A 24141-nucleotide genomic window follows, 5' to 3' on the forward strand; every position below is an offset into this window, starting at 1 on the left:
CCTTTGAAATTTGGCGGGAATTAACGTCATCAGTCGGGAGGACCAGGGCTGCGCACGCGCGAGACACCTACTCTTTCTCGCGCGCTAACTTTGCCGCCGCGGCAGCCAATCAGAGTTAACGTCAGAGCCAGAGTTCCGAGGACTCACCAATCGAATCTGGGAGGCGGGCCGCCGTGGAGGCAGTGGCGAGAGGGGGCGGGGACGGGGAGAGGGCACGCACGGTTCTAGGGGCAGGGTCTCTGAGGGCCAATGGGAAAGGCCTGAGGGTGAAGACGGTGGGGCGTGGCGTTGGCGGCTCCCGCAACCCAAGGCCGTCCAATGTCGGGCCAATCAGAGTGAGGAGGTGGGGGGAGAACAACCAATCAGCGTGCAGAACAGTCAAGGCAAGGGGTTGAGGAGTCTCGCGCGGACGTCGCCGGCTCCGTAGTTTCTGTCAGGGGAGCCAAGCGTGCGGAGGAGGCTGAGGAGGCGGGAAGGCGGCTGTGGTTGAAGGGACGATTGCTGACTTGCGGGGAGGAGGTCCGAGGGTGCAGGCAACCATGGTGATGGCGGCGAAGAAGGGTCCAGGCCCGGGTGGCGGGGTCAGCGGGGGAAAGGCGGAAGCGGAGGCGGCCTCGGAGGTGTGGTGTCGCCGGGTGCGGGAACTGGGCGGCTGCAGCCAGGCCGGGAACCGCCACTGCTTCGAGTGCGCCCAGCGCGGGGTCACCTACGTGGATATCACCGTGGGCAGCTTCGTCTGCACCACCTGCTCAGGCCTCCTGTGAGTGGACTGGCGCGGAGGGTGGGGAGGGGGCAGGACCGGGAAGGGACAGCGGAGAGTCGGCGTTGAGGACAGCGGGGATCTGGGGCGAAGGGACAGGCCCAGAGCTGAGGTAGTGGCGGCGGGGAGGCCTGGAGATGCGCCTGATGTGCTGAGAGGGTCCCCCGCTGCAGAGGTGTCATGGGGAAGGGAAATTGGCAGGGAGACAAGACACGATTGGAGTCGCGTTGCAAGAGAAAGGAGGGACACCGAAGAAGAAGGGAGAAACTCCCTAAGGGAGGAGAGGCGAACCGAAAGTGGGGAGAGTTGAAGGGAAGGTGGTTAGATATTTAAACGGCCAGAGAATGACACCCACCTTTCAAGGGAACTTTGCGGGGGGGGGGGGGCAAGTAGGAAAGAAGTAGAGTGAACTGGGCCCTAGATAAAGCATACTTTTCTATTAGCTTGTGCCCATCCTGGAGTGTGAGATGGAAAAACCAATTTAAAATAGATAAGTTAGCCCAGTTGACAGCATAGACATAGTGACTAGGTAAGGAACCATGTTCCAGTGTTCAGGTGCAGGCCCTAATGTGGCAGGGTTTGGGGATGCTACCCAGAGGTAGATTTCTTACAAATTTTAAGAGATGGGAGCTGCTGGGTTGCCCTGTTAGAGAGCTTAATTTTTCCAGAGGTTTGGGTATCTGGATGAGCCATCCTTAAGTGTCATAGTTTACACCTTTAAGCTTCTGGTTGCCATGGCTTGATCCTGGTAGTAGCATCTGGCATCTTTGTAGATTTGGGGGAGTTTTGTTGTATAATCTGCAGTGCTACACTTGGCACTGGCACTCGATTTGGTCATGCCTGAGCTAATTTAGAGCCACAGTTCTAGGCCAGAATTCTGCCTATAGAGTAGGGTTCTTTTTCCCCTTAGGGAATTATTTGGTTAGATGCCTGGTTAGCATTCGATACCAATGCTGTATCTCTCTTTTTCTGTGAGTTTATTAAGGGATTTATTTGGACTTGTTTAGTATTGTTTTAATACATTGGTTTGTTTGGTCGGTTGGTTTCAGATTTAACAAGGGGTGCTTTCCTTGTTTCTAATACCATTAGGAGCCAAGGAGCGGGCAGTATTGTTCTTACATGACAGATGGGAGAACAGAAGCAAAGAGAGGTTTAGTAATTTATCCAATGCCATATGGGGGTTGCTGTTCTCAGCATTTCTTGTTGGATATTAGTTATGATCATGGCAGACCAGAAATGAAGATCCAGGTCTCCTAAGATACAGTGTACGATTATTTCTGTTTCGTTTTTACCTCCTTTGCCAAACTTCTATGTTCTGATCAACCTCACTTGTGTGTTATAACTTTGGTCTTAGTGAACGTCATTATGGCTCTTGGGACAATGATTAGAACGCAAACAGGAATGTGTCAAAAGATAGAGACTTAAGTGAAGCAAAAGGATAGACTTGAGTCTGGGACGAATAGTCTGAGGAGAGAAGGAGCAACGTTTAGGAATGTTTATAGCAGAAAGAGAAAGAACAGATTCTTGAAGATCCTGTTATGAAAAGGAAAATCTGATTATAGAGTCTGGAAGCAGGGGGATAAAATTGATGGTATATCAGAGTCTAGGTCCTGGGAAGAAAATGTTTGGAAATAGTGTTAATTCATTCCCACAGCTAGCTGCGCAGCACAAAAGATAAATCACTGACTAAATGGGAGGGCTGACACCATTATCATTATTTTATAGATCTTGGTTTAAAGTCTCCCATAGATAACATTTCACTTCTATAATGAGTATTCCCTCAATCAGGACAGAAGGAGGGTCAAGGGATCTGGCACACATTAAAAACCTGATTTTCTTTTGCTGGAACGGTTCTCTTTAAATATCAGTGCACAAATTGCAAAATTTTACTACTTTTCCCCTGTGCTCATTATTGTTGGTTTTTAGTGGAGGATCAAGAGGCTGGGCCAATAAATGAGGCTGAACTGAAGGCATGTCAAGATTATAAGGAGAGAGATATCAGAAGAAACTTCTTCAAGAAAGCTGTAGTTTCCCTGGCTGTGACTGTCTGCCAGGGTTCTGATGGTGCTTCTCATTTGCTGATTGGAGTTCTAATTAGCATGAACTAAGTAGGGCAAGGCATAGAAACCTTATAAAAGGGTCTTCACAAAGTGTTACGTGTGCCCTCTGATGGACCTTGGGAGGGGCTGGGTGCTGGCAGGTGAGCCAGAAATAGAATGAGTGAGGGACGCTTACTGCTGGCTGCAGAGTGAAGAGGGGACACACACAGTTCAGCAGGCAGCGGAGGGGCATGGCTCCCCAGTGACACATATACCAGTTAACATCTTAAATCCACATGGTTGCCCACAGATTAGGATTTTGTGGTACTGGGAAGTGAAAAATGTGGAGGTGGCACATTCATTCAGTCAGTCTGGCAACACATTTATTGAGTGCCTGTTAAGACCCGGACACAGTTTTAGGCACTGGAGATACGGCAGTGCACAAAATTGACAAAGTACAATCTTCATGTAGCTTACATCATAGTGGAGACTGTGGACTCGAAATCAATCATTAAATATATATTTGCAGGTAGTAATAAGTGCTGTGAAGTAGCATGGGCTGGAGAGTGATGGGAGCTCGTGTTGAGCTATGATGATGAAAAGAGTATATTCTTTGTTAAAAATGACGAGGGTATTGGGGGCAGGGAATTCAAATACCACACTTAGAACCACAACCAGAGAAAGGAGACAGGGAGACTGGCTTTATTTTGAAAGCCAGCTTTCTGCTGAGTATGTTACAAATATTCCACCTCTTAGAGCAATGGAATATTCTGGGGGCAGTGTGCACAATCACCTGAGTTCCCAGCTGGCTACACGTGCTGAGGTAGCAAAGTTGACTGTTCCAGCCAAAGTTGAATTTCCCAGGATCTGGAGAAATTTTCGATTTTAATACTGGTGGGTGGGATGCCTATGGCTTCATTGCTACATGTGTGAGCTCTTTCTCGTTTTCTTTTTTAATGAGAACTATTTTCTCAGCTCTAGCAGAAAACTACAGCGTTGGTGTGAGGGACTGAGAGAGAAGCTGCTAGTTTTTGCTGTTTCTAAATTTATGTACATGCTGCCACAATTGTAGGTCCCAAATTTGACCTAGTTTTATTCATTTGGTTTTCATCCAATACCTAGTTTCCTTAACCTAGATATAGATTTCATGTCCCCAACATATACATACACTTGTTTGTTTAGTTGTGTCTAACTCTCCTACTAGAGAATAATGCTAGATTGCTGCTAAAAAGTGCTTTTTCCAAAGCAGTGCCTTAAATGTGTTTTCTTGTTCTGGTTTGACTGGATGCCTCAATGGATAAAGCACTTTTCTTTAGAAAGAAAATAGATCTTGAGTCCTGAAATGTCTTTGACATCAGGGATGGGCACTACCTTTGACACCCAATTTTTTCAACAGATTATGTGGCACACTTCCCCAACCGGGCTGTTTGGGTCCATTCTTTTTAATCCATTGACCTTCTGGTCTCAGTAATAGATACTTGTCTCCTCTACTTCTGCACAACTTTATTCCAGTAATGGGATTAATTCAGGATTCAGGTGGACAAAGCTCTAGGCTGGGTGCCAGGAGATGTGCTTGACAGCTCTTTACTTGTGACAGGTTCCTAACCTCCTTGTGCCTTAGTTTCCCCATCTGGCTTGCTAGTAGTGATTCCTAGTTGAAGCAGGTTTTTTTAATGTTTATTCATTTATTTTGAGAGAGAGAGAGAGCACGAGTGGGGAGGGGCAGAGAGAGAGAGAGGGAGAGAGAGAATCCCAAGCAGTCTCCATGCTGTCAGCACAGAGCCCAACGTGGGGCTCAAACTCACGAACTGTGAGACGATGGCCTGAGCCACAATCGAGAGCTGGACACTTAACCAACAGAACCACCCAGGTGCCCTCCTAGTTGAAGAACTTTTATCTCCATGGAAGAAAAGGCGTAGTGTGGTGTTAAATAATTCAGTACTTTTCCATCCATCTCGGTTAGAGAGGTAGATGTGTTCATTGCCCCTGTGTTAGTCCCATCCCTTCACCCTTCCCACCTCATCTTCCATCCAAAGACATAAGAAGAAGAGGGAACAATGTAAAAGGATTGAGAATAGGCCTGAAGAAGAAAGCAGAGGATTCTGTGTGCTCTACACGAGTGGACAGCTGTTTATCATTGTCACTAAGGAAGAACTACAGGAAATGGCTTGAGGCAGGGATTTTAGATTAGGAAGAAGTTTCCTAAAATTAGTGAAATTGAGCCTGGAGAAGGGAAATAGGGGAGCCTTCCTATTAGGGACTAGTAAGAATCTCTAATAGGGACTCTTTTGGGTGATGTTTGGGTCCAAGAACTGCAGTGGTTTCACTGAACCCTGCTCAGAGGCAGAGGACTGGAATCCCAGAAGCAAGAAACCCCCTCTGGGGTGTTTGAATTTGAACATGAAATATTCAGAAGTCAGGAGTTCCCAAGTCCAAATCTGGTACAAATGAAAGAACTTGGGTGCTGGGTGGAACAGTTTTTTTCCATTGTTGACCTGACAGAACCTTCTTATCTGAGCAGCTGAGCAGGTTCAAGACTTTCATGAAGCAAGACAGAAGTAAAATATGGGCCATTGTGAGGGTGATGCTCACAGAAAAACAAAAGGTGTGGTATTTGTAGAAACAGTAGTATGCTTGATAGAATCAAAGGGAAGGGAGAGAGAGGCAAGGAAAAAGAATTGGGCAGGCTTTCAGGTCCTTGCAAGTCACTTCACTGCCAGTAATTCAGAGCACTTCAAATGCTGGTCAGGTGCCCCGTGAAAGAGAAACTGAAGTTAAAGAAGGCATCATGACAGGGCTGAGGCTTGAGTCCTAGTAATGTACTTGCTCTCAGTTGGAAAAACATGCCCTATTCTGGGCAAATAAGTTTATCTCTGTGTTTCCCCAGCACCTCCTGGTTAGAAATAACAGAACGGATTTGCTGCGATAACCGAAGGGCAGTGCCTCCTTCCAGCTCTCACTTCTTTTGGGGAGAACCTGAGAGTCATGCTGGGGAGACCGGGTGCAAGTTGGAGAGTTGGGTCTGTTTGATTCCAGGCCAGTGACTCAGATATGGCCCACTGCATGACCCTGCTATGACCCCAGGGAGACCCAGTACCCCTAGACCATTCGATTGCAGCTACTGGGAGGAGAGGGGCTCTTGTTTCTAAATTGCTTCTGTCAGCCAGCGATGGCCTCTCTCTGATTCAGAAACAAATGCTCTGACTCATAGGCCATGTAACTAGGTCCTCTTTCTTCCTGGGCTGCAGAGTGTTGCGTTGTAGAGAATTTTCCCTGCCCCCAAACTGTGGCTCTAGTTATACATAATCCAGTCTATAGACATCAAGGTCAGAGCAGTGCTTTTTGTACTGTGCTATGGAAACATCCTGTTCCTTCAGATTCATTTGGCCCAAAGCACCTAAATCACTTATTTTCTCTGCTTTCCCTTCATCCTATCTTCTACCCCCCAGCGACACCCCCCCCCAAAAAAAAAAACCCTCCAGTCCAAGCTCAGCCATAGGAAGTTCTGTTGTTCTAATCATCCCCTCTAGACTGATGAGTGAGTCAAGTCCCTCCCCTTCCCCCTACACGGAAGCACACCTCCCTGTTTACACTTTGCTAACAGTTCCTGGTTGTCCTTTCAGGAAATGTCAATGACCTTTTTGTGATAGGCTTAGAATCTGTTTTTCTAGAGTAAACGTAATATATTTTACTTTTCCCGTGACCATTTCTCTTCCTTCCCCCACTGCTGCATCCTGGTGCCACATTCTCCCTGATCAGGCTGTGTGTGCCTGAATGGCACCCAACTGTGTTGAGACCTATCTTTGTCCAGGCTTCTTGGGGCCTTGTAAGCAAGGTCCTGGTGATCAAGGATTAGGTCCTATGTGATATATATGATATATAGTGATAAACAACTGTCTATTGTATCTCCCAAAGTGCTTACCATAATGCCTTGTATTTTGGCAAAGCAAATATTTGTTAGTGGGAGGTGGAGCTGGGATCATAAGGATGGAGAGATCCGCTCTAGCTAGACCTCAGAGCAGTCTGGCATTCTGAGAGGGAAGGCCTAGCTAGGGATTAAGGTTAGCAAGGGTAAGGGAAAGGATATAAAAGGCTGTCTGGACTCAAAACAAAACAAGGCCATTATAAGAGAGGCTTTGGGAGAGAAAACTGGAATATCTCTGAAATGTGATTAGAAGAGAATCTTCAGGGCAGATCAAGTTTAAGAGCTGTTGTTTGACGTGTAGTTACAAAGCCTTGCTTTTGGATTTCACTGCTCTAATCTTTCCTTGGGGCATCAGTCCTCTTTGATACTGTCTTTTAAAGGAGTATTTTGAGACCCTTTACTTAAAAGCCTAGCAGCAGAATTGCTGAAACTGCCTTCGATTGTAGCCTTCAGTGTCCTGTCCTTTGTTAGAATCCCATAATCAGTAATTTATCATACAAAGGGGCTGCACCCTTCACTGTTCACTCTGTACTGTGTCACCTCTCCCCTGTTCCCGCCCCACTGCCATCGCATACACTAACACGTGTACTGCCATTCTTCTAGACTTGCAAGGACTCATTTAATCTGTGTGTGCATGCATAAGCATGAACGTGTGTTCTCCCCACTTTTCTCTAGGATTTCCATTTGGTAAATTGTGTTATCTCTTACTTCCTTCTTTGCTTTCCTGATGGCATCAACCAGGACCCTATGCTAGAGTTACTTTTGTTTTCCCATCTTGATTTGCCGATTTTTCCCAGGAGACCAAAAGTCTGAAGAGACCTCATCAGTTGAGACTGTCTTTCCTGCATGTGCCTGGGCTCTTTCACATCGTGGTCCTAGGGTCTGATTTATTTGTTTTGGCTTGGCTGGTTTTGTTTTCATCTGATGAGTGCCGTTGGTCTAGACCAGAGTAAAACTTAAGGGAAAGGGGAACCTGGCTTAGCGCCAAGTTTCTCTTGTTAGAACACTCCAGAGGGCAGCTGAGTGGGGGCAAGGAAGCCTTCTTGTCTACAATCTCCACAGGGCTTCCGTGGGCAGAACTAGACTTTTCAGAGAGTTAACAGAACACACAGAGCTAAACACAAAAGCATCACTACAGGATATATGTTCCTGACTCATGCCAATCTCCTACCTCATGGTTGAACCTGACTTCCTCCTGCTTCATTGAAAGATCTAGGGGGCGCCTGGTGGCTCAACCAGTTAAGTGCCTGACTTACGCTCAGGTCATGATCTCACAGTTCACAAGTTTGAGCCTGGAGCCCCATGCCCCGCATTGGGCTCTGCACTGGCAGCTCAGAGCCTGTAACCTGCTTCAGATTCTGTGGCTCCCTCTCTCTCTGCCCCCCCCCCTTTCATTCTCTGTCTCTCAAAAATAAATGAAGGCATTAAAAAATTTTAAAAAAGAAAGATCAATTGATCGATCTAGAACCCAGAGTCTGGACTGTTTCTTTTCCCAGAGATCTCTTCCTGAAAGAGAGGGACACTGTTCATCTCTACCAACACACTTTCTGTCTAGACAAAGAGGAGGGGCAGCCAGGTCTAAAACAGTGGTAAAACAGGAAATGGGAAGTGGGCACATCTCAGAGTTCCCAGAAGTACCCCCAGCCTGCAGGTTGAACACAGAACCTTGTCAAAGTAGAGAAGGCTTCTGGATGGACGGACTCTGCCTTACTCTCCAGAATGAGTGGGATCACAACACATTCTGGACTCTGTCGTCCCTGTCTCTGATTAAAAACCTCCCAAAGGTTCTTGCTTCCCATCTTTCCTTGAATTAGGAACTAGCTTCAGTTGGGAAATTCTACCTGAGCTTAATTTATGTGTTGTTTTATCCTTTCTCCCTCCCCCTCCTCCCATAAACAGACCTGCAGGCTAACTGCATTGTACTTCTCTCTCTGTTTCTCTCCCACAGGAGAGGCCTGAACCCCCCTCACCGAGTCAAGTCCATCTCCATGACCACTTTCACTGAGCCTGAAGTAGTATTCCTGCAATCCCGTGGAAATGAGGTGAGCTACCACTGATGGAACAGTTACTGGTGTAGTTGCCCCATTGGCCGGGGTGAACTTTGCGTCCAGATTATAGAAAAACCCTACAGCTTTCTTTTTTGGCCGAGTTTCTTTTATTTTTTAGCCTAAAATGTGTCTTACCTTACGTATATTTATATATTCATGGAGTCTTAGTTATACAAATTGTGATTTGTCTAGGCCCTTGTTAGAGGAATCAGGGAAAGGAGCAAAATCTGTGTGGGGGTGACCCCTGGGTACTCACAAGGAAAACTGTCCCTTGACATTTAGAGCTCCACACTGATGAGCATTCAGAGTTGCCTGGGCCAGCCCCTCTGAGTAAGATCTCCTAGAGCCAGCTCTCCTGACCTGAGCCTCAGCACCCTGGGTTTAAGTTCATGTCATGTACTTGAAAGTGAGTTAAACCCCTTCCCCAGCTAAATCTGCTGGTCGGAAGATGCTGTCTTTGGTGTTAACAGTACTCCTAGCTTGCGGGTGATTGGTTTACTTGGGGTGCAAACAAGGGAAGGCCTCTGGAGGGTGTTCTGGAAGCCACAGCTCTGAAAGTTATCCCTGACCCCACCCCCATCCAGATTTAGTGCTCCATAATTCTCAGGGCCCTCTATTTTCTTTTATAAGATGTGTCATACTATGTAATGATAAATCTATTTTTATTTATCTAAGGCAGGACCTCCCCATTAGATGGTCAACTCTGTGAGGACAGGGATCATGTCTGCTTTGTAGGTATACCCAGATCCTCACCCTGTGTCCGTGCTCAATAAATATGTATTGATGAATACATTGGAAGTGGTATCATTCCCATTTCATGCTTTCTGCCTCAACTCCTCTGTCACCTGACTCCGTTCCTTTAGGTATGCAGGAAGATTTGGCTGGGTCTTTTTGATGCTCGGACGTCATTAATACCAGACTCCAGGGATCCTCAGAAGGTGAAGGAGTTTCTCCAGGAAAAATATGAGAAGAAGAGATGGTAAGGAGGAGGAAAGAGATTGCTATATAGAGACACATGTCCAAGACATTCTTTGTTTGACAGGCTAGTTTCCAGACTTGAATTGGGGCTTCTCTCGAGAGGCCAGGCTTGGGTTGAGTGTGTTCCACCCAGATTCAGTTAGGGCCCAATTCTGACTTCAAAGAAATAAAGCTACCTAAAAAGACAACTTGTTACTGGTCACTAACCTTGAAGATTTGATGCCCCTCTTTTGGGGAGACATTAGACTGCTTGGAGGGGGTGCTGGACCTGAGGGGGTATGGGTCAGATTTATAGCTCAGCTGGGACCATAGATGCAGAGAGGCGGCTGGAAGCATGTCCGAGAGTTTTGTGCTTTTACCCCATTGTTTCATCCATGATTTATCTGTGTGTTCTGTTTTCTTGGTGACGAAAACACCGTCTCTCTTCTCCCTTGCCTTTTCTCTCCCCAGGTGGCACTTCCTATTGTCTGATCTCAGTCCTGTGTGCATGTTGGGGGGTACCTATAGGGTGGAGAAGAGAACACAGACAGCAAGGGGATTGTTGTGGACATAACAGCATTTTGGAGTCCCTCCTGGGGTGTCCTCTGGCTATAGAACATACTTCCAAAGTAAAAGACCACATGCATTGGAGTGGAGGGGATTTTATCAGAAGTAGCAGGAGCTGGCAGGATAGATTGTGAGCACTTAGAAGATGAGGTGGCAGAAACTCTTCTGTGGGACTAAGGAGGAGAACCTGCAGAAACACCTAGGAAATAAAAAGGAAGTTGGAAAATAGGATTGCCTGTCCAGCAGCATTATTGAGGGGTTATCACTTGCAACCCAGATGGTTTGATGTCAGAAAGAGAAAGGAGAGAAGAGAGAAAAACAGGCACAAGTCAGAAAAGAATGAGCACCTGATGGTAAAGAGGACTCTCAAGATGGGCAAAATGTGCTGAGTTACAAAATTCAGTTCAAAAAAGAGAATTAGTGGGAAAAGGAAAAGGGACTTGGACTTCTGTCACCTGTGCTTCCCGGGTGCCTAAGCTGAGCATGGCCCATGATGTCACCTGACTATTCTTTCTCAAAGGTATGTCCCCCCAGACCAAGTCAAGGGGCCCGCTTATACCAAAGGCAGTGCCTCCACCCCCATCCAGGGCTCCGTCCCAGAAGGGAAGCCCCTGCGGACTCTTCTAGGGGATCCCGTGCCATCTCTCTCTGCTGCTGCCTCCACCTCTAGCCAGGTAACTCTCAGATCTTCCCTCCGAGACTGGTTGGGGTTTTGGGAACCAGGGCTATTGGTTTCCTTAATCCAATCCCCTGGACTTAGCAGACAGCAGTATAGGAGATGTGAGTTGGCTCTCAGCCCTGCCGTTACCCATGTCTTAGATTTCCCTTGGACTCCTATGTTTTGGAAGAAAGAACCCAACAGGAAGTGATATTTAGGGAAGTCAGAGTAACGGCTTCAAACCTGACCATTGCTCCAGGGAAACACAGAAGGGGCCGGGACACTGCCTGAGCACCTGGGAAAGATGAGGCAGTAACAGGTCCAGGGGGACCATTGGCCACATCCCTGTATATCTCAGACTTGCCTTCACTGACAGGCTCTAAAATGTATGGCTCTGGGAACTGGTATACTGAGAAGACAGAGGAGTTAGGCATGTGAGGGGCTAAGGCAGCCTCTGCCCAGGAAAGTCTCTCAGTTGAGGGCAGTTTCTCCCTCTCTTCTCTCTCCACTTGCCTATCTGGGGGCAGCCTAGGGAGTCATGCGGGGGCCGGGTCATGTCTGGTCCAAGTGCTCTATGTCATGCCTTCTCCTCTCAAGTCTGTCAGTCAGTCTCAGCCTCGGACGTCCCAGCCCCGGAGCTCCCAGCCACCTGCCCACTCCTCAGTCAAGAAAGCCAGTACTGACCTGCTGGCTGACATAGGTGGAGACCCCTTTGCTGCTCCCCAGGTGGCACCAGCTTTTGCTGCATTCCCAGCCTTTGGGGGTAAGTGGGACTTGGGACAAGAACTTTCTTGCAATATATGCACACAGGACACGAGGAATTCACGCCCTTGCGGTGACCAGATTTCACCTGGCTCTAGCTCACTTCACACAAATGAATGTGATGGGAATTGTGGAGCCTCAAGGCCGGGAGGGTTGGGGCCAAATGAGTATGGCTGGGATTATGTTTGCAAGTTTGACCAGAAAACGTTACAGTTGGGGACTCCTAGCACTTCCTTTTAGAGCCCTGGAAATAGCCTTTTTATTACTTTCTTTCTCTATTAAAATGGGGGCTAAGGGATTATCTTGTTTTCCATTTCCCCTGCCCTCTTCCCAAAGATCAGCAGTAGCCAACAGAGTGTTGAATAAAGCGGTGTCTAGTTTCCATTTTTCCTTTCAAGCCCCTTCCCCCACCAGAACTAATTATTTTTTTCACATGATTAAGCCCGAATGAGGCCTTGACAAAAATGTTAATGCCTCATGGAGTAAGGATAAAAGATGGCGGGAGTGAACCTGGAGACCTTTGAGATCCCCTCTGCTCAGCCCCTGCCATCTCTCCCTGAAGAGGACCCTGTAGAAAGGCAGATGGCCCATCAGTGGCCTTTGGCCTTTGGAATTAGTGCATATTATATCGACTATATGTACATTTTATATATGCAGCCTTTATGTCCCCTCCACCTGTAGGCCAGACACCTTCCCACGGAGGCTTTGCCAACTTTGATGCCTTTGGCAGTAGCCCTGCCTCTTCTGCATTTGGAAGCATTCCTCCAGCTGGCCAAGGCCCGTTCCAGGCCCAGCCAACACCCACAGGTAAACTTTGCCTTGCTGTCTCCAGATCCCCTTCTCTCTTCCAACTGCATTCAGTTTTCCACATCCATGTATCGCCCTTCATTCACATCTGCACCAACCTAGAGAACTAGGCAAAGGAGACGGGATGAAGAGGAGAAGCCCCGGGAAAGGAAGAGAGGGGTCTAATGAGATTCTTGCCAGGAAGAAGGGCACTTCTCCATTTTGTCATGTAAGGAAAGCAGCTGAACTGCAGCAGGAATCGTGCAGGGTGTGTATAGGAGTCGTGTAGGGTGTGCATAGGAGGTCAGAACCAGGAAGCTCGGGAGTCCCAGTCCTCAAAAAGTCAAGAGTGGATGTGACCTTTCCTGTAGCATGCTCTGAAGGCTCATGTTGTACACTGCCCAAAAGGTAAGGGCTGGGTCAAAGTGCAAGCTGGTCTCCAGAAATTCACCCATCCCTGTTAAAGCAGAAGCCTGTAAACTGTGTTGTGTTGTTTAGCAGTTGAAAGAGACCCTAAAGGCAGCTGCCCTAAAGCATCTGGTTCCTCCCTAAGTCCCCAGACATTAAGTCTTCATAGCCTTGGGGCTGGCCCATTACCTTTGCACATCCTGGACACAGGGGAGGGCAGCCAGAGTGCTGTAAAGACTCAATATCTAGGGAAAGCCAGTGACTGATGCTCTCTCTTTCTCCCTTCCCCCCACCTACCCGCCCTTCCCCCTTCTCTACCCTCACTGCCAGCCAGTCGGATGCTAACTGGAAGTTACAGCTTTGGTGAGTTATTCTTCCCACCTCACAGCCCACCCAAGGTAGAAGCCTATCTCAGGTCCTCTGGAGCCGACAGCTTTGAGGTCTGGAAGGACCCCTTCAAATTTAGCCATTTTACAGATGAAGCAGTTCAGTAATTTCCCTGCTGTGCAGCCCACAGCGTGGCAGAGCTCGGCCCAGATTTTTCGACTCTCACTCTGCCCACATCCTTCCCACTATGCCACCACGAATTGTCTGGTTGCTTTTGTTATTTTATTTTATTTTATTTTATTTTATTTTATTTTATTTTATTTTATTTATTTTTTGAATGGGACAAGGAGAAACAGTTTATATTGATAAAAGTTAAAATTCACAAAGACATTCTCACATTACGAACTTAAAGTACCTGACCAGGGTAGCCTTGAAAGTAATAAAGCAAAAACCGTTAGACACAGTGAAAATATAACAAAGCAACAGAGAGGGGGCCTACAGCAGACTCACAAGATTTTAATAGATAAAGTAGATAGACAAATAAGGAAGAAAATAGGCCATTTGAGTAACACTTGAACAAGTTTGACCTAATAAATATAAGTAGAACTTTGTAATCAAAAGATAGAATTTCCAAACACAGAATCATTTTATACTTTGACCATGGACTAGGAGACACCACATAAATTTCTTTTTTTTATTTTTATTTTTATTTTTTTTGAGAGAGAGAAGGCACGAGGAGGGGAGGGGCAGAGAGAGGAGAGAGAGAGAGAATCCCAAGCAGGCTCTGTGCCATCAACACTAAGCCTGATGCGGGGCTCGAACTTATGAACTGTGAGATCATGACCTGAGCTGAAACCAAGGGTTGGGCGTTTAACCGACTGAGCCACCCAGGCGCCCCAACACCACATAAATTTCTAACAAATAGAAATTGTATAGGTCACATTCTATATGATAAAAGGTGTCCTAAAACAACATATCCTGTAAAAATGCTTCATGTCCTTTAAGGCATGAAACAAGGAAAAGATAATTACAATATGGAAAACAGACAAAAAGCTAACAACTATCATGTGTTTTTTAAAACTCCTATCAATAAGGAAGAATAGGATAACGAGCAAGGGAAACAAACAGAAAAAACCCGGGGGCATGAAAATGTTCCAACCTGACTAATCAGAAAAAAATGCAAATCAGGGTAAGATAATAATTTTGCACATTATATCCACAAAAATTTTAAAGATTGATAATGGTGGGTACCATGTGGGAATATTGGCCCTTTAATCTGCTCTCAGTAAGAATGTAAGTTGGTACAAGAATATTCAGAGTAACAAGAGGGAAGTGTTCCTGGGAATGAGAGCTCAAAAGGAAACAGCCTGTACAAGGTGGTTATAAAATTGGTCCGTTCAGAAATGCATTCCTGTCACAGTCAGTTGCTTTAAAAAGAGAGCTTAAAGGGTCAGCCTTTAAAAAAGGAAAGAAAGAAGGTGCCAGCCTCTTAGTCCCCTCCCTGGCTGCACCTGAGATGAACTTTTGTCCAGTGTCTGATCATCTCAAAAAACAGACGGTCTGCAGCCAGCCAGAGCCAACCAGCCTCTCCGAGGCTCCTGCCCTTGCTAGGAGCATCCCCACATCATCTCCATGAGGAAGGCAAGATCTCCATTTTGCAACTGAGGAAACTGGCTCAAATTGGCCCGTGACTTGGCCAGAACCGAATGGCTGATGGGTGGCAGATCCCATTCACCGTGATCACACCATGATCACGAGGATGGTTCTGTGAATGTGATATAAAGAACTATGGGGTATGAAGTAGGGAGAATTGGGTGAGTGGTGGGTGTCTTTTCTGACAAGCCTGGTTGTATTTTTATATTTCTGAGGGGGAGTATGGAGAAGGGAGGTTTCTAAAACTGCAGTTGCCCCTGAAACTGCTGGAAGGCATGTATACCAATCCAGCTGCGAGGAGTGAGGCTCTGGAGGTGTAGAAGAAGCAAACCAGAGCTCAGGTATTCGTAAGTCAGCCTCCTTTCTGAGAATGGGCCGAAAGTGCAGCATCGTGGCCGCCTGAGCAAGGGCCGGCTCTGCCCTCTAGTGTCCGCAAGGAGGCACAGCTCGGCCTCGGGACAGAAAGACAGCACCTCCTTCAGCCTGGGAGCTCCCTGGCAGGAAGGCCCCAGAGCAGGACTGAAGAGTCTGACCTAAGTGCTCACTCAGAAATTCCACGTACCCTGAGTCATAGCCAGGGAAAGGCCCAGGCGGCCCTGAGAATCAGAAGATTCAACCCTAGCCTGCTGGCCTCCCAGCCTTCCTGACGGTCGTGGAGTGCAGAGGACTGACACCAAGTGTTCTCAGTGGCGTGATAGCCTAGCACTTGTTCCTGTAGAAAGCCCAGGGGTTGAAGAAGAGAGTGGCCGAGGCGAGCACTGGCACTCAGGAAGCAGCCCATCCTTGGAACCTCGCAGCCGGCAGGCCCTGGGCACCTGCCTTCCCTGCTGGACTCAGCTTCTCTGATCAGAGCCGGAGATGCCCAGCGCAGGGAAGGTCCCCCTTCACAAAGGGCTTTGGGAAGATACAGCCCTACCCTTTAGGGAAGGAGGAGCATGATAGCTCTGGGGGCCTCAGAAAAAAGCCCCAAACTTAGGAGAAACCAGGCTGAAGCTTGAGGGGGGCAGGGACAACACAGATTTGAGAATCAGCCTGGCTTTGCCATTCCTCCCTTGCCTTATGACTTTATCTTTTCCTTTCCCTCTCATCTCTGGGGGGAAAAAGTTTCTCCCCTTGTGAAGGTTACCCTTGCGTCCTTCCCTGTCTCTACTGAGTTTTTGCCATCAGCTTTCTTATCTGAATCTCATCTCTGCTCTTTCCACTCTGCCACCATATTTCCCTTTCCGCACAAATATGCACCAAGTTGCCCAACCTACAAATGTTTCTGCAGCCTCATCCAGGCTCGGCTGCTGTCTCCCCTGCTCTCCACAGCCATATCTCTGCGAAGAGGAGCCTGTAGCCTTCACTTACCCATTTTTTTATTGTCCTATTTTCTCTTTCTCTCTCTTTTTTTACACACCTTATGATATAATATGCATACTGTTCTGCACCTTGATTTTTTTTTTTTTTAAATTTTTTTTTCAACGTTTATTTATTTTTGGGACAGAGAGACAGAGCATGAACGGGGGAGGGGCAGAGAGAGAGGGAGACACAGAATCGGAAACAGGCTCCAGGCTCTGAGCCATCAGCCCAGAGCCCGACGCGGGGCTCGAACTCACGGACCGCGAGATCGTGACCTGGCTGAAGTCGGACGCTTAACCGACTGCGCCACCCAGGCGCCCCTTGATTTATTTTTTTAACTGAACAGTACTGCTAGATTCTTTTTTTATCAGTACACGTTTCTTTATGGCAGCACAATAGTCCTGCTTATGTATATACCATAATTTATTTTAATTAGTCCCATTTTGGTGAATATTTAGGATGAATGATGACTGTTTAGTCTTTTGCTATTAAACAGTGCTGCAGTTAATAACCCCGCATGTGTCATGTTTTGCACATTTGCAACCTCCTCTATCTGTAAGAAAATTCCTGGCGATGGAATTGGTCTAGTGGGGAACACAGCTGATACAGAAGTAAACAAAAATATGTCACTGCAGAGATATCAAGTGCTATGAAGGCAAAGAATGAGGTGTTATGAGAGGAAAACCAGGCTGTAATTCAGACTGAGGTCAGGGAAGGCCTGTCTGGTTCCTTTAAGCCGGAAGAGTGAGTGGGACCACGGGTGGGGCCTTTGTTTAAGGCAGACGCAGAGTACGTGGGAAGGCTGGAGCTGAGAGTAGGGCGGAGGGAGGGGGGGCTCTTGTTCACTTGTATTTACAATCTGAACCAGCCATCACGTTTCCTTTGAGACCTTGTCTTGTTTCTGTTGACCCTGGAAATAGTTTCTTATATCAGAGGCTATGATAATACGTCACATCTGTATTATGCTTTGCAGACTTCAGAACACTTTCACTCACCGCAGGGGGTCTTCACAGCCACCCTATGAGAAGGCAAGAAAAAATGGGCTCAGGAAAATAAGATGGTTTGCTAAGGTCACAGCAGTAGCAGGGGGTAGGGCCCCAACTAGACTCTGTTTCTCCTCACTCTGCCCATCACACAGTCATTCAGCAAACAATTCCTGAGCACTGTCACGTGGCAGACACCATGCAAAGTTTGTTTCCTTCGGTACTAGTCTTCCAGCACTCAGAAAAAGCAAGCCTTTTCCATCTACAGCCTCATGTTACCATCACAGCAGCCCAGAGTGGTTGACAGGATCCCACCATACAGCCGAGACAGGCACACAAATAAAGAGGCTTTCTCCAAATGACAGGGCCCCAGGCCTCTTCCCAAGAGATGAGATTGCTCAGGATTTCTTGGACTTGCTCCTCAGGCTGTTTTGTAAGCCTCCCACGTGATGCTTTTTCTTTTTAGATGTGATGACCAGAGAGGGCAGGGGAACTTCCAGTCAGCCCCGCTCAGTGAACCCCAGCCCTGATCGAAGCTCCTGGCCTAGGGTGGCCTCCCGAGAGGGGGCGGCTCTGGTGGGAGTGGGAGCCCTTGATGATAGCTGGAGATCTGTGTTCGGCACTGGTCTCCACATTCCAGGAGCCAGCAGCTCCGAGTGTCTGGGCCTTTCTGCCCTTCACAGCTCCTCCCCCATCCCCTCTACCTGCCCCTTCATTCCTGTGATTGATCCATAAATGGAAATGCTGGTTTGAGGAAAGGACAGACTTGTCCACATCTTGAGGAAAAAAATGGGAACCTTAAGTCAAACTGGAGCAGCAGGGACAATGACCTGACACACACAAGAGCCGTTTTCTCTCAGCAGTGGCAGCTTTGACCGCCAGGGAGATTGAGAAAGGCTGAGTAGCATGTGGCCTAGAATTCTCAGTGGGAGTCAGGGCCCTCTGAACCAGATGATCCAGGGGGAAATGGCTCAGAGAACCCAACCCCTCATGCCATCACTGTGCTGCTTACCCCCTGCTCCCCCACCTCCGTCTCGTCTGCCCCTTCCATCCTGCCTCACCGAGCACTCCCTGTTCTATTTCCTGTGATTGCCCAGGGAGCAGCCACGTGACTCCATTTGGTGCCTCTCCTCTGGCACCTGCCAGTCAGCCCAACAGCCTCGCAGATATGGGCAGCCTCCTGGGGCCCGGAGTGCCAGCTGGAGGTGTCCCTAGCAGGTAGGTCCAGACCTCACAGAGTCTTAGGGAGAGCCTTGCTTTTCCCAGCCTGCTTTGCTCCTCCTGTTGGGCAGGACAGGGTTTGCCATCTCCCGGTCCCTTGCCCAGCTTCTGTCCTTGGTCCTGGGTGCCCTGCATGCTGACTTGTCTCCCCATGTCACAGCATCTTCGGGGTGGCCGGCCAGGTCCCCACGCTCCAGTCGGCCACAGCTGGTGGAAGCAGCGGCACAGGGCTTGCCTTTGGAGGTGAGTCTTGCCTTTGGAGGTGAGTCTTGCCTGAGGGGACCCAGAAAAGGGATTCAAGGCCGAGAGGAGACAGGGAGGAGGGTGGAGAGAGAGCACACCAGATTTAGATGAGTGCTGTCATCTCAGTAGTAACCAAATGAGAAGAGTGACCCTCTCTTTCTCCCACCTCTACCCCATGCCACCCTGAGCAGCCTCCACCAACCCTTTCACAGCGCCTGCTGCTCACCCCCAGCTGCCTCCCACCAACCCGTTCCAGCCCGATGGCCTGGCCGCAGGTAAGCCCCAGGACTGTGCTGGCCCTGGCTCTCCTGGGCTTGGATTCCTCTCTCCGTTCTCTCTCTCTCTCTCTCTCTCTCTGTCTCTCTCTCTCTCACACACACACACACGCGTGCACGCACGCACGCACCCCACTGTCGGGAGGAGTGGAGCAGCCTCACTAGGCAGCTGTGGTAGTCCTGAAAGTCCCCCTCTTGTCCTTCACCAGGCCAGACCCCGTGTAATTTCCAGGCCACCTAGTGGGCAAAGAGCAGAAGCACCCAAGTCCCAGAATATATTTCAGAAAACAGAATCCTCCTTACCTGAGCTAGTTCTGAAGGTTTAATGACGGATGTGGCAGCCACTCTCCTTTCCTGCCCCTGGGCAGTGTCCCGCCAGGCCCCCAGCCTCTCTCCCTCCTGTGTCCCACCTGCAACCTTGCCCCTGGTCCCGGCTCCTGTCAGCTAGTGCATCCCGCATTCCTCCCCAGCCTCAGCTTTTCTCTCTTCCAAGGCCTGCTCACCCCACCACCTGCCTTTTTGTTGTTGTCATAGCTGTTCTCAAAATCCTTGAGGCCAGGAAGACAGACTGATAACGGCTAGCAAGCTGCCCACTGCTGAGTGCTTTACACCCGTTATTTGCTTTCCACAGCAGCCCTAGGAGAGAGGAGGACTCCAGTTTTATAGTTGAGAGAACTGAGGCACACAGAGGGCTAATCATTTGCTTTAGTTGATGCAGTTTGACAGGTAGCAGAAAGCTGCCCCTGGTTCTGTGCCCCACCTGTGCCCTCCATGCCACAAGCTGTGGGTACAGGAAGAAGGCAGGTTTTGCCAGGTTGCATGGAAGTGGAAGGTTTCAGTCAGAGTACTTCTGCGGGGTACCTCTGGTTAAGGAATAACTATATCCCGTGGCCCCAATTTGGAGAGATTTAGGAAGAACTGTTCTCCAGCCTGCCTTCCAGAACTTCGCATGAACTTCATGTCCCTCGTTCCACAGGGCCCAGCTTTGGGATGAGCAGTGCTGGGCCTGGCTTCCCCCAGACAGTGCCACCCACCAGGGCCTTTGTCAGCACCTTCCCACCACCGCTGTTCCCCCCACAGACCTCGATGACTCAGCAACAGAATGGTAAGGGATTCAGACCATACCCTCCTCTCTTGCCCCCATTCCCTACCCCCAGGGGTGGGGTTGGGGGGGGGGGTGGCAATGAATATTAGGGATATTTGGGAGCCAGACATCTGAGCTAGTTCCCTTTTGGACCATTAGGGGGACCAGAGAAGCCACAGACCTTCCTGTGTCCTCTGACTGCTCTGTACCCTTATTCCCTGACTTTAGAAAGGCTCAGTCTTTTTTTTTTTTTTTTTAATGTTTATTTTTGAGAGAGAGAGAGAGAGCACAGGCAGGGGAGAGGCAGAGAGAGAGGGAGAGAGAGAGAATCCTAAGCAGGATCCTCACTGTCAGTGTAAAACCCAGCGCGGGGCTTGAACCCACGAACTATGAGACCACGACACAAGCCGAAGTTGCATGCTCAACCAACTGAGCCACCGAGGTGCCCCTAGAAAGCCCCAGTTCTGCTGCCACTGGGTGATGTAAAGGTGCCCACCCAGCAGGGAGGCCGGATGCGCCTGGTCAGCACCAACGTGAGGGGCAGGGTTTATGGCAGCCTAGTTTTTACTCTTGCTTCCCAGGCTCTTCCTTCAGTGACTTAGGATCAGCCAAACTGGGGCAGAGGCAACTCAGCCAGCCATCTGGGACATCCACCAACCCCTTCATGGTGAGTGCCAGCACGGCCTCAGTGTAGAGTATGGCCTCTCTCTGAGGGCCGGGGACAGAATCCTTCTGGAACAGAGCAGTGTGGGATGGAAACCCTGCCTTGGCCAGGCAGGAGAGTGGGTTAGTCAGTGGGCTCACACCCCCTCACGTCCAACTCGCCTCCACTCACTGACTTGCCCACAACCCTCACCACAGTAATTCTGGGGAGAAAGGAATCCTGGGCTGCATCTTTTCTGTGGCCTCCGGCTTTTCTCCCCTAATCCTCTAATTTGTGGTTGTTGTTTCTTTCCAGACTGGATCCACATCAAGCCCGTTTGCCTCCAAACCTCCAACCACCAACCCATTTTTGTAGCACTGTGTCCTGGGGGGGGGCCTCCTCCCTGCCCTCTGGGGCCCCTTTACTCCCAGGAGCCCTGGTGACCATTTGCCTGTGGCATTTTTGTGGGTCTGAGACCAGAATGGGCCTTGTTTTGTAGGGAAGGGGTCTTGGGGATGGTGGAAGTGCTAATGCTTTGCTTGGGGCTTGCAGATAAAAGGGCAGCTGCCCATCAGGTGCCCCCAGGGCTTCCTCCCATCCTCCCTCCAGCCCCAATCCAGGCAGGAGGCCCAAGAAAAGAGAAGTCAGGGCTTAGCCTAGAGGAGCGATGGCGTTTGATTTCTCAAATTATTAATTATGATGACAGTAATCCTCCTGTCTTGCCCTCAGCATACATAGTGGTCCCTTCACTCCCAACCCCGTGGGCGAAGGAAGCTGTGGGCACAGACTGACCAACATACCCCTATGGGAGCAAGCCTTCCCCCGTGTCCACAACATCCATGCTGGTCTCCTTGTGGACAGAAGCACAGTGGGAAAAGTAGGGTCAAGGTGGAGATGAGGCGTGGTGTTGACCTGGGATGGTGATCAAACAGGCTGAGAAAGCTGTGGGCGGGGGTGGAGGTGGGTGGGGGGCAGCTCAGCCTCTTCTCCCCACCCCCACGGGGCAAGGAGGCCCTCCATGTTTTTGCTTTCCTGGCTCCCTCCCTCATCCTGGTATTCAGGATAAATAGTTTTACCTACATACTTAGACATGCCCGATTCCTGTCAAGCACTTTAGTTAGCTGTGGTGTCATGTTTGGATACCAGTGTTTTATATTTATACATAGAGAATTTTCTAATATAGTCTATTATACACACACACACACACACACACACACACACACCGCCATTCTGCTCCCAGACAGCTCTTTTACATGGGGAATGGAATGAATCCCCATCTGTGCCTCGACCAACAGAGCCGGAGCTCCAGAGGGTGGTGGGGAGGGTAGTCACAAGTCCTGACCACCCCAGAGCCTGGGCTTTTCCAGGGAAAGGCTTTGTGCAATTGGCTGGGTTTTTTCCTTTCTTTTTCCCATGTGCCTCCCCCACCCCACCACAAAATTCTCTGCACCAAAGCTGTTGCAGGCAATGTTGGAAAAGAACTGCATTTGAAAGAAAAAGGAAATGGCTCTAGCTGTCTTGCTTTGGGTCAGTTTGAGGGGCCCCAACGTGGCTGCTGGGTCAGTGAAGATGATGGCTGCTGTTGGCCAGGGACTAGAATTCCTTTCTGGACATGGCTGGAGTCCCCGTGTGCAGTGGGAGTTAGGTGGCTGCAGGGAGGGGGTGATGGGGGTGGGGGGTGCCAGTGGACAGAGGAGGAAGTGCCAGCATGGAGACAGTCTCATCCGAGTAGACCCGGTAGACCAGTGGACTACTCCCAGGTCGGTGCATCCTCAGCCCCTTTCCAGACTGTTTTCACCTGAGGATGTTATGTCAACAGCCATGGCGTCTCTGCTGTTTGTGTGGTGACAAGGTAGCCAGCGTGGGTTAAACACCTCATGTGGCAGAGGAGAGGCCCAGCACTCAGCCTTGCTGTCAAGAGAGGTTCCTCCCTTTTCCACATTGCACAGGGACTCTGGCCATGCAGCTGTTCATTCTTGGGATTCACTGGATCTTTCTACCCAATGTCCTTTAACAGCAGAACAGCAAGGAGAGATGGAGACTGTGTTATCACTTTATTTACTTTGAGGACTTTTCTGGAAATATTTCCAGCTGCTGCTATTCACCCAGCCAGGCATGGCTTCCCCACCTTTGCAAGGCTCAGAACCCATCCTGTCTCGGGTCTGTGTTCCCACTCTCCCAGCCCCTTCTCTCCTTCCATTGCCTGGTGGCTCTCCCAGCGTGGACCACCATCCCTTTTCCCTGGGTTTTTCATGTTCTGTCCCCTTCTCCCAGTGTTTTTCTCTGTCACCCTTGATTACCCCTCTGTCCCTGTCCTTGTTTCCCATTTTCTCTGCTTAGAACCAGGAAGGGAGGAAGCTGGTCTGTTGCATGGTAGGAGGAGGAGCCTTTTCTTATTTTTCCCCAGCCACCCCCAACCCCCTTTCCTAACCAAAAGCACTGAGGTTTGGAGGTGACATTGAAAGGGCCTGTGCTGTTTCAGTCACACTCCTATAGTTTCTCAAGGGTCTCCTTACTGCCTGGTGCCTGGGCCCCAGGACCTGCCTGCAGTCCCCCTCCCCACATCCCAGGCACTCTGTCCAACATGGACTCCAGCCAGCTCACTGGCCACGGCAGGGTGACCAATCAGAGAAGTTACACTGGGTCAGCCTTCAACCCCAGGACAGAACACTCGAGTTCCCTGGGCACAGGCCAAGACTAGGACCGCAGCTGCCTCTCTTGGCGCAGAGCAGCCACAGTGCTGCCTCCGTGGGGCCTCCTGTGTCCAGGCGAGCAGCAAAGAATGGAAAAATCCCTGGCCTAACAGAAAATGTCTAAATGACTGGGCTGTGTTCCTCCTACCTCACCCCCCCCAGGACGCACTTACACGGCCCTGCCTGGGGGGTTACAAATCTGAACCCCATTGCAGGCACACCATGGAGCTCACCCAGGCTCCCACCGGGCTTCTGACCAAGTCCTCATGTCCCTCTGGCCAGTGCTGTGATCACACTCTGCAGACAACAGTCCTCTGGCTCGGCCCCAGCCTTCAGCAGGTCACACGCCCCTGTGGGTGAGGAAGCAGGAGCCAGTCCCCAGGATGGCTGTGAAAACTCCATTCCTTCCAGACTGGAGCTTGGGAGCCATGGTGAGGGAAGGCTGAAGGCAGGAGATGGCGGTGTCCCTGCATCCCTCCTCCACAGAGGGGGAAGAACTCCAGATGGGGGAGAAAGGGGCTGATAGGAACAGCCCAGCCTTAGGACCCCATTCTCCTTGTAGGCTCCTCTCGCTGGTAACAAGATTCTTCCACAGGGATTTAGAATGTGGAGATCCCATCCTGCCGCTACCCTGCACCCAGCAGAGGGATGCACAGGTAGACCCCTCAGGTTGGGAGAGGTGTTCTCACCCAGTGGGGTTGAGGTTCTGCCACTTCCTGTCCCTGGGGAGCAAGTGGAGTTACCAGGGCAACAGGCTAACAAGATCTT

The 24141-nt window shown here is 49.4% G+C and overlaps 1 protein-coding gene across 4 annotated transcripts; it reads left to right on the top strand.

Annotated features, from left to right (window-relative positions):
- The first annotated feature begins 397 nt into the window (after positions 1–397).
- On the top strand, positions 398–22179 carry AGFG2 (ArfGAP with FG repeats 2). 4 transcript variants are annotated; one of them, XR_006964091.1, is made up of 13 exons: positions 398–760; positions 8673–8766; positions 9636–9751; positions 10817–10970; positions 11552–11717; positions 12398–12523; positions 13241–13273; positions 18312–18432; positions 18596–18697; positions 18870–18953; positions 19930–20058; positions 20619–20704; positions 20996–22179. XR_006964091.1 is itself a non-coding variant. In XM_047089589.1 (13 exons), exons 1-13 carry the CDS (start codon positions 540–542, stop codon positions 21053–21055), a joined length of 1473 nt encoding a protein of 490 aa, XP_046945545.1. In that variant the 5' UTR covers positions 398–539; the 3' UTR covers positions 21056–22179. The 4 variants fall into 4 exon arrangements, 3 of the variants coding, with proteins under 3 accessions (XP_046945545.1, XP_046945546.1, XP_046945547.1); XM_047089589.1 differs by having other exon boundaries at positions 18596–18678; XM_047089590.1 differs by having other exon boundaries at positions 18596–18678; positions 18891–18953.
- Positions 22180–24141: the final 1962 nt, after the last annotated feature.

Source organism: Lynx rufus, unplaced genomic scaffold (genome assembly GCF_022079265.1).
Source record: "Lynx rufus isolate CCGP_SWC_20201006 ecotype Redwood Valley unplaced genomic scaffold, mLynRuf1.p SCAF_27, whole genome shotgun sequence".
Classification (NCBI taxonomy): domain Eukaryota; kingdom Metazoa; phylum Chordata; class Mammalia; order Carnivora; family Felidae; genus Lynx; species Lynx rufus.

Coding starts and splice junctions, on each gene's coding strand:
- AGFG2 (XM_047089589.1), top strand. CDS start 540: ATGGTGATGGCGGCGAAGAAGGGTCCAGGCCCGGGTGGCGGGGTCAGC. Junction 18,433..18,595: donor GCTGGAGGTGTCCCTAGCAG/GTAGGTCCAGAC, acceptor CCCATGTCACAG/CATCTTCGGGGTGGCCGGCC. Junction 18,679..18,869: donor CACAGGGCTTGCCTTTGGAG/GTGAGTCTTGCC, acceptor CACCCTGAGCAG/CCTCCACCAACCCTTTCACA.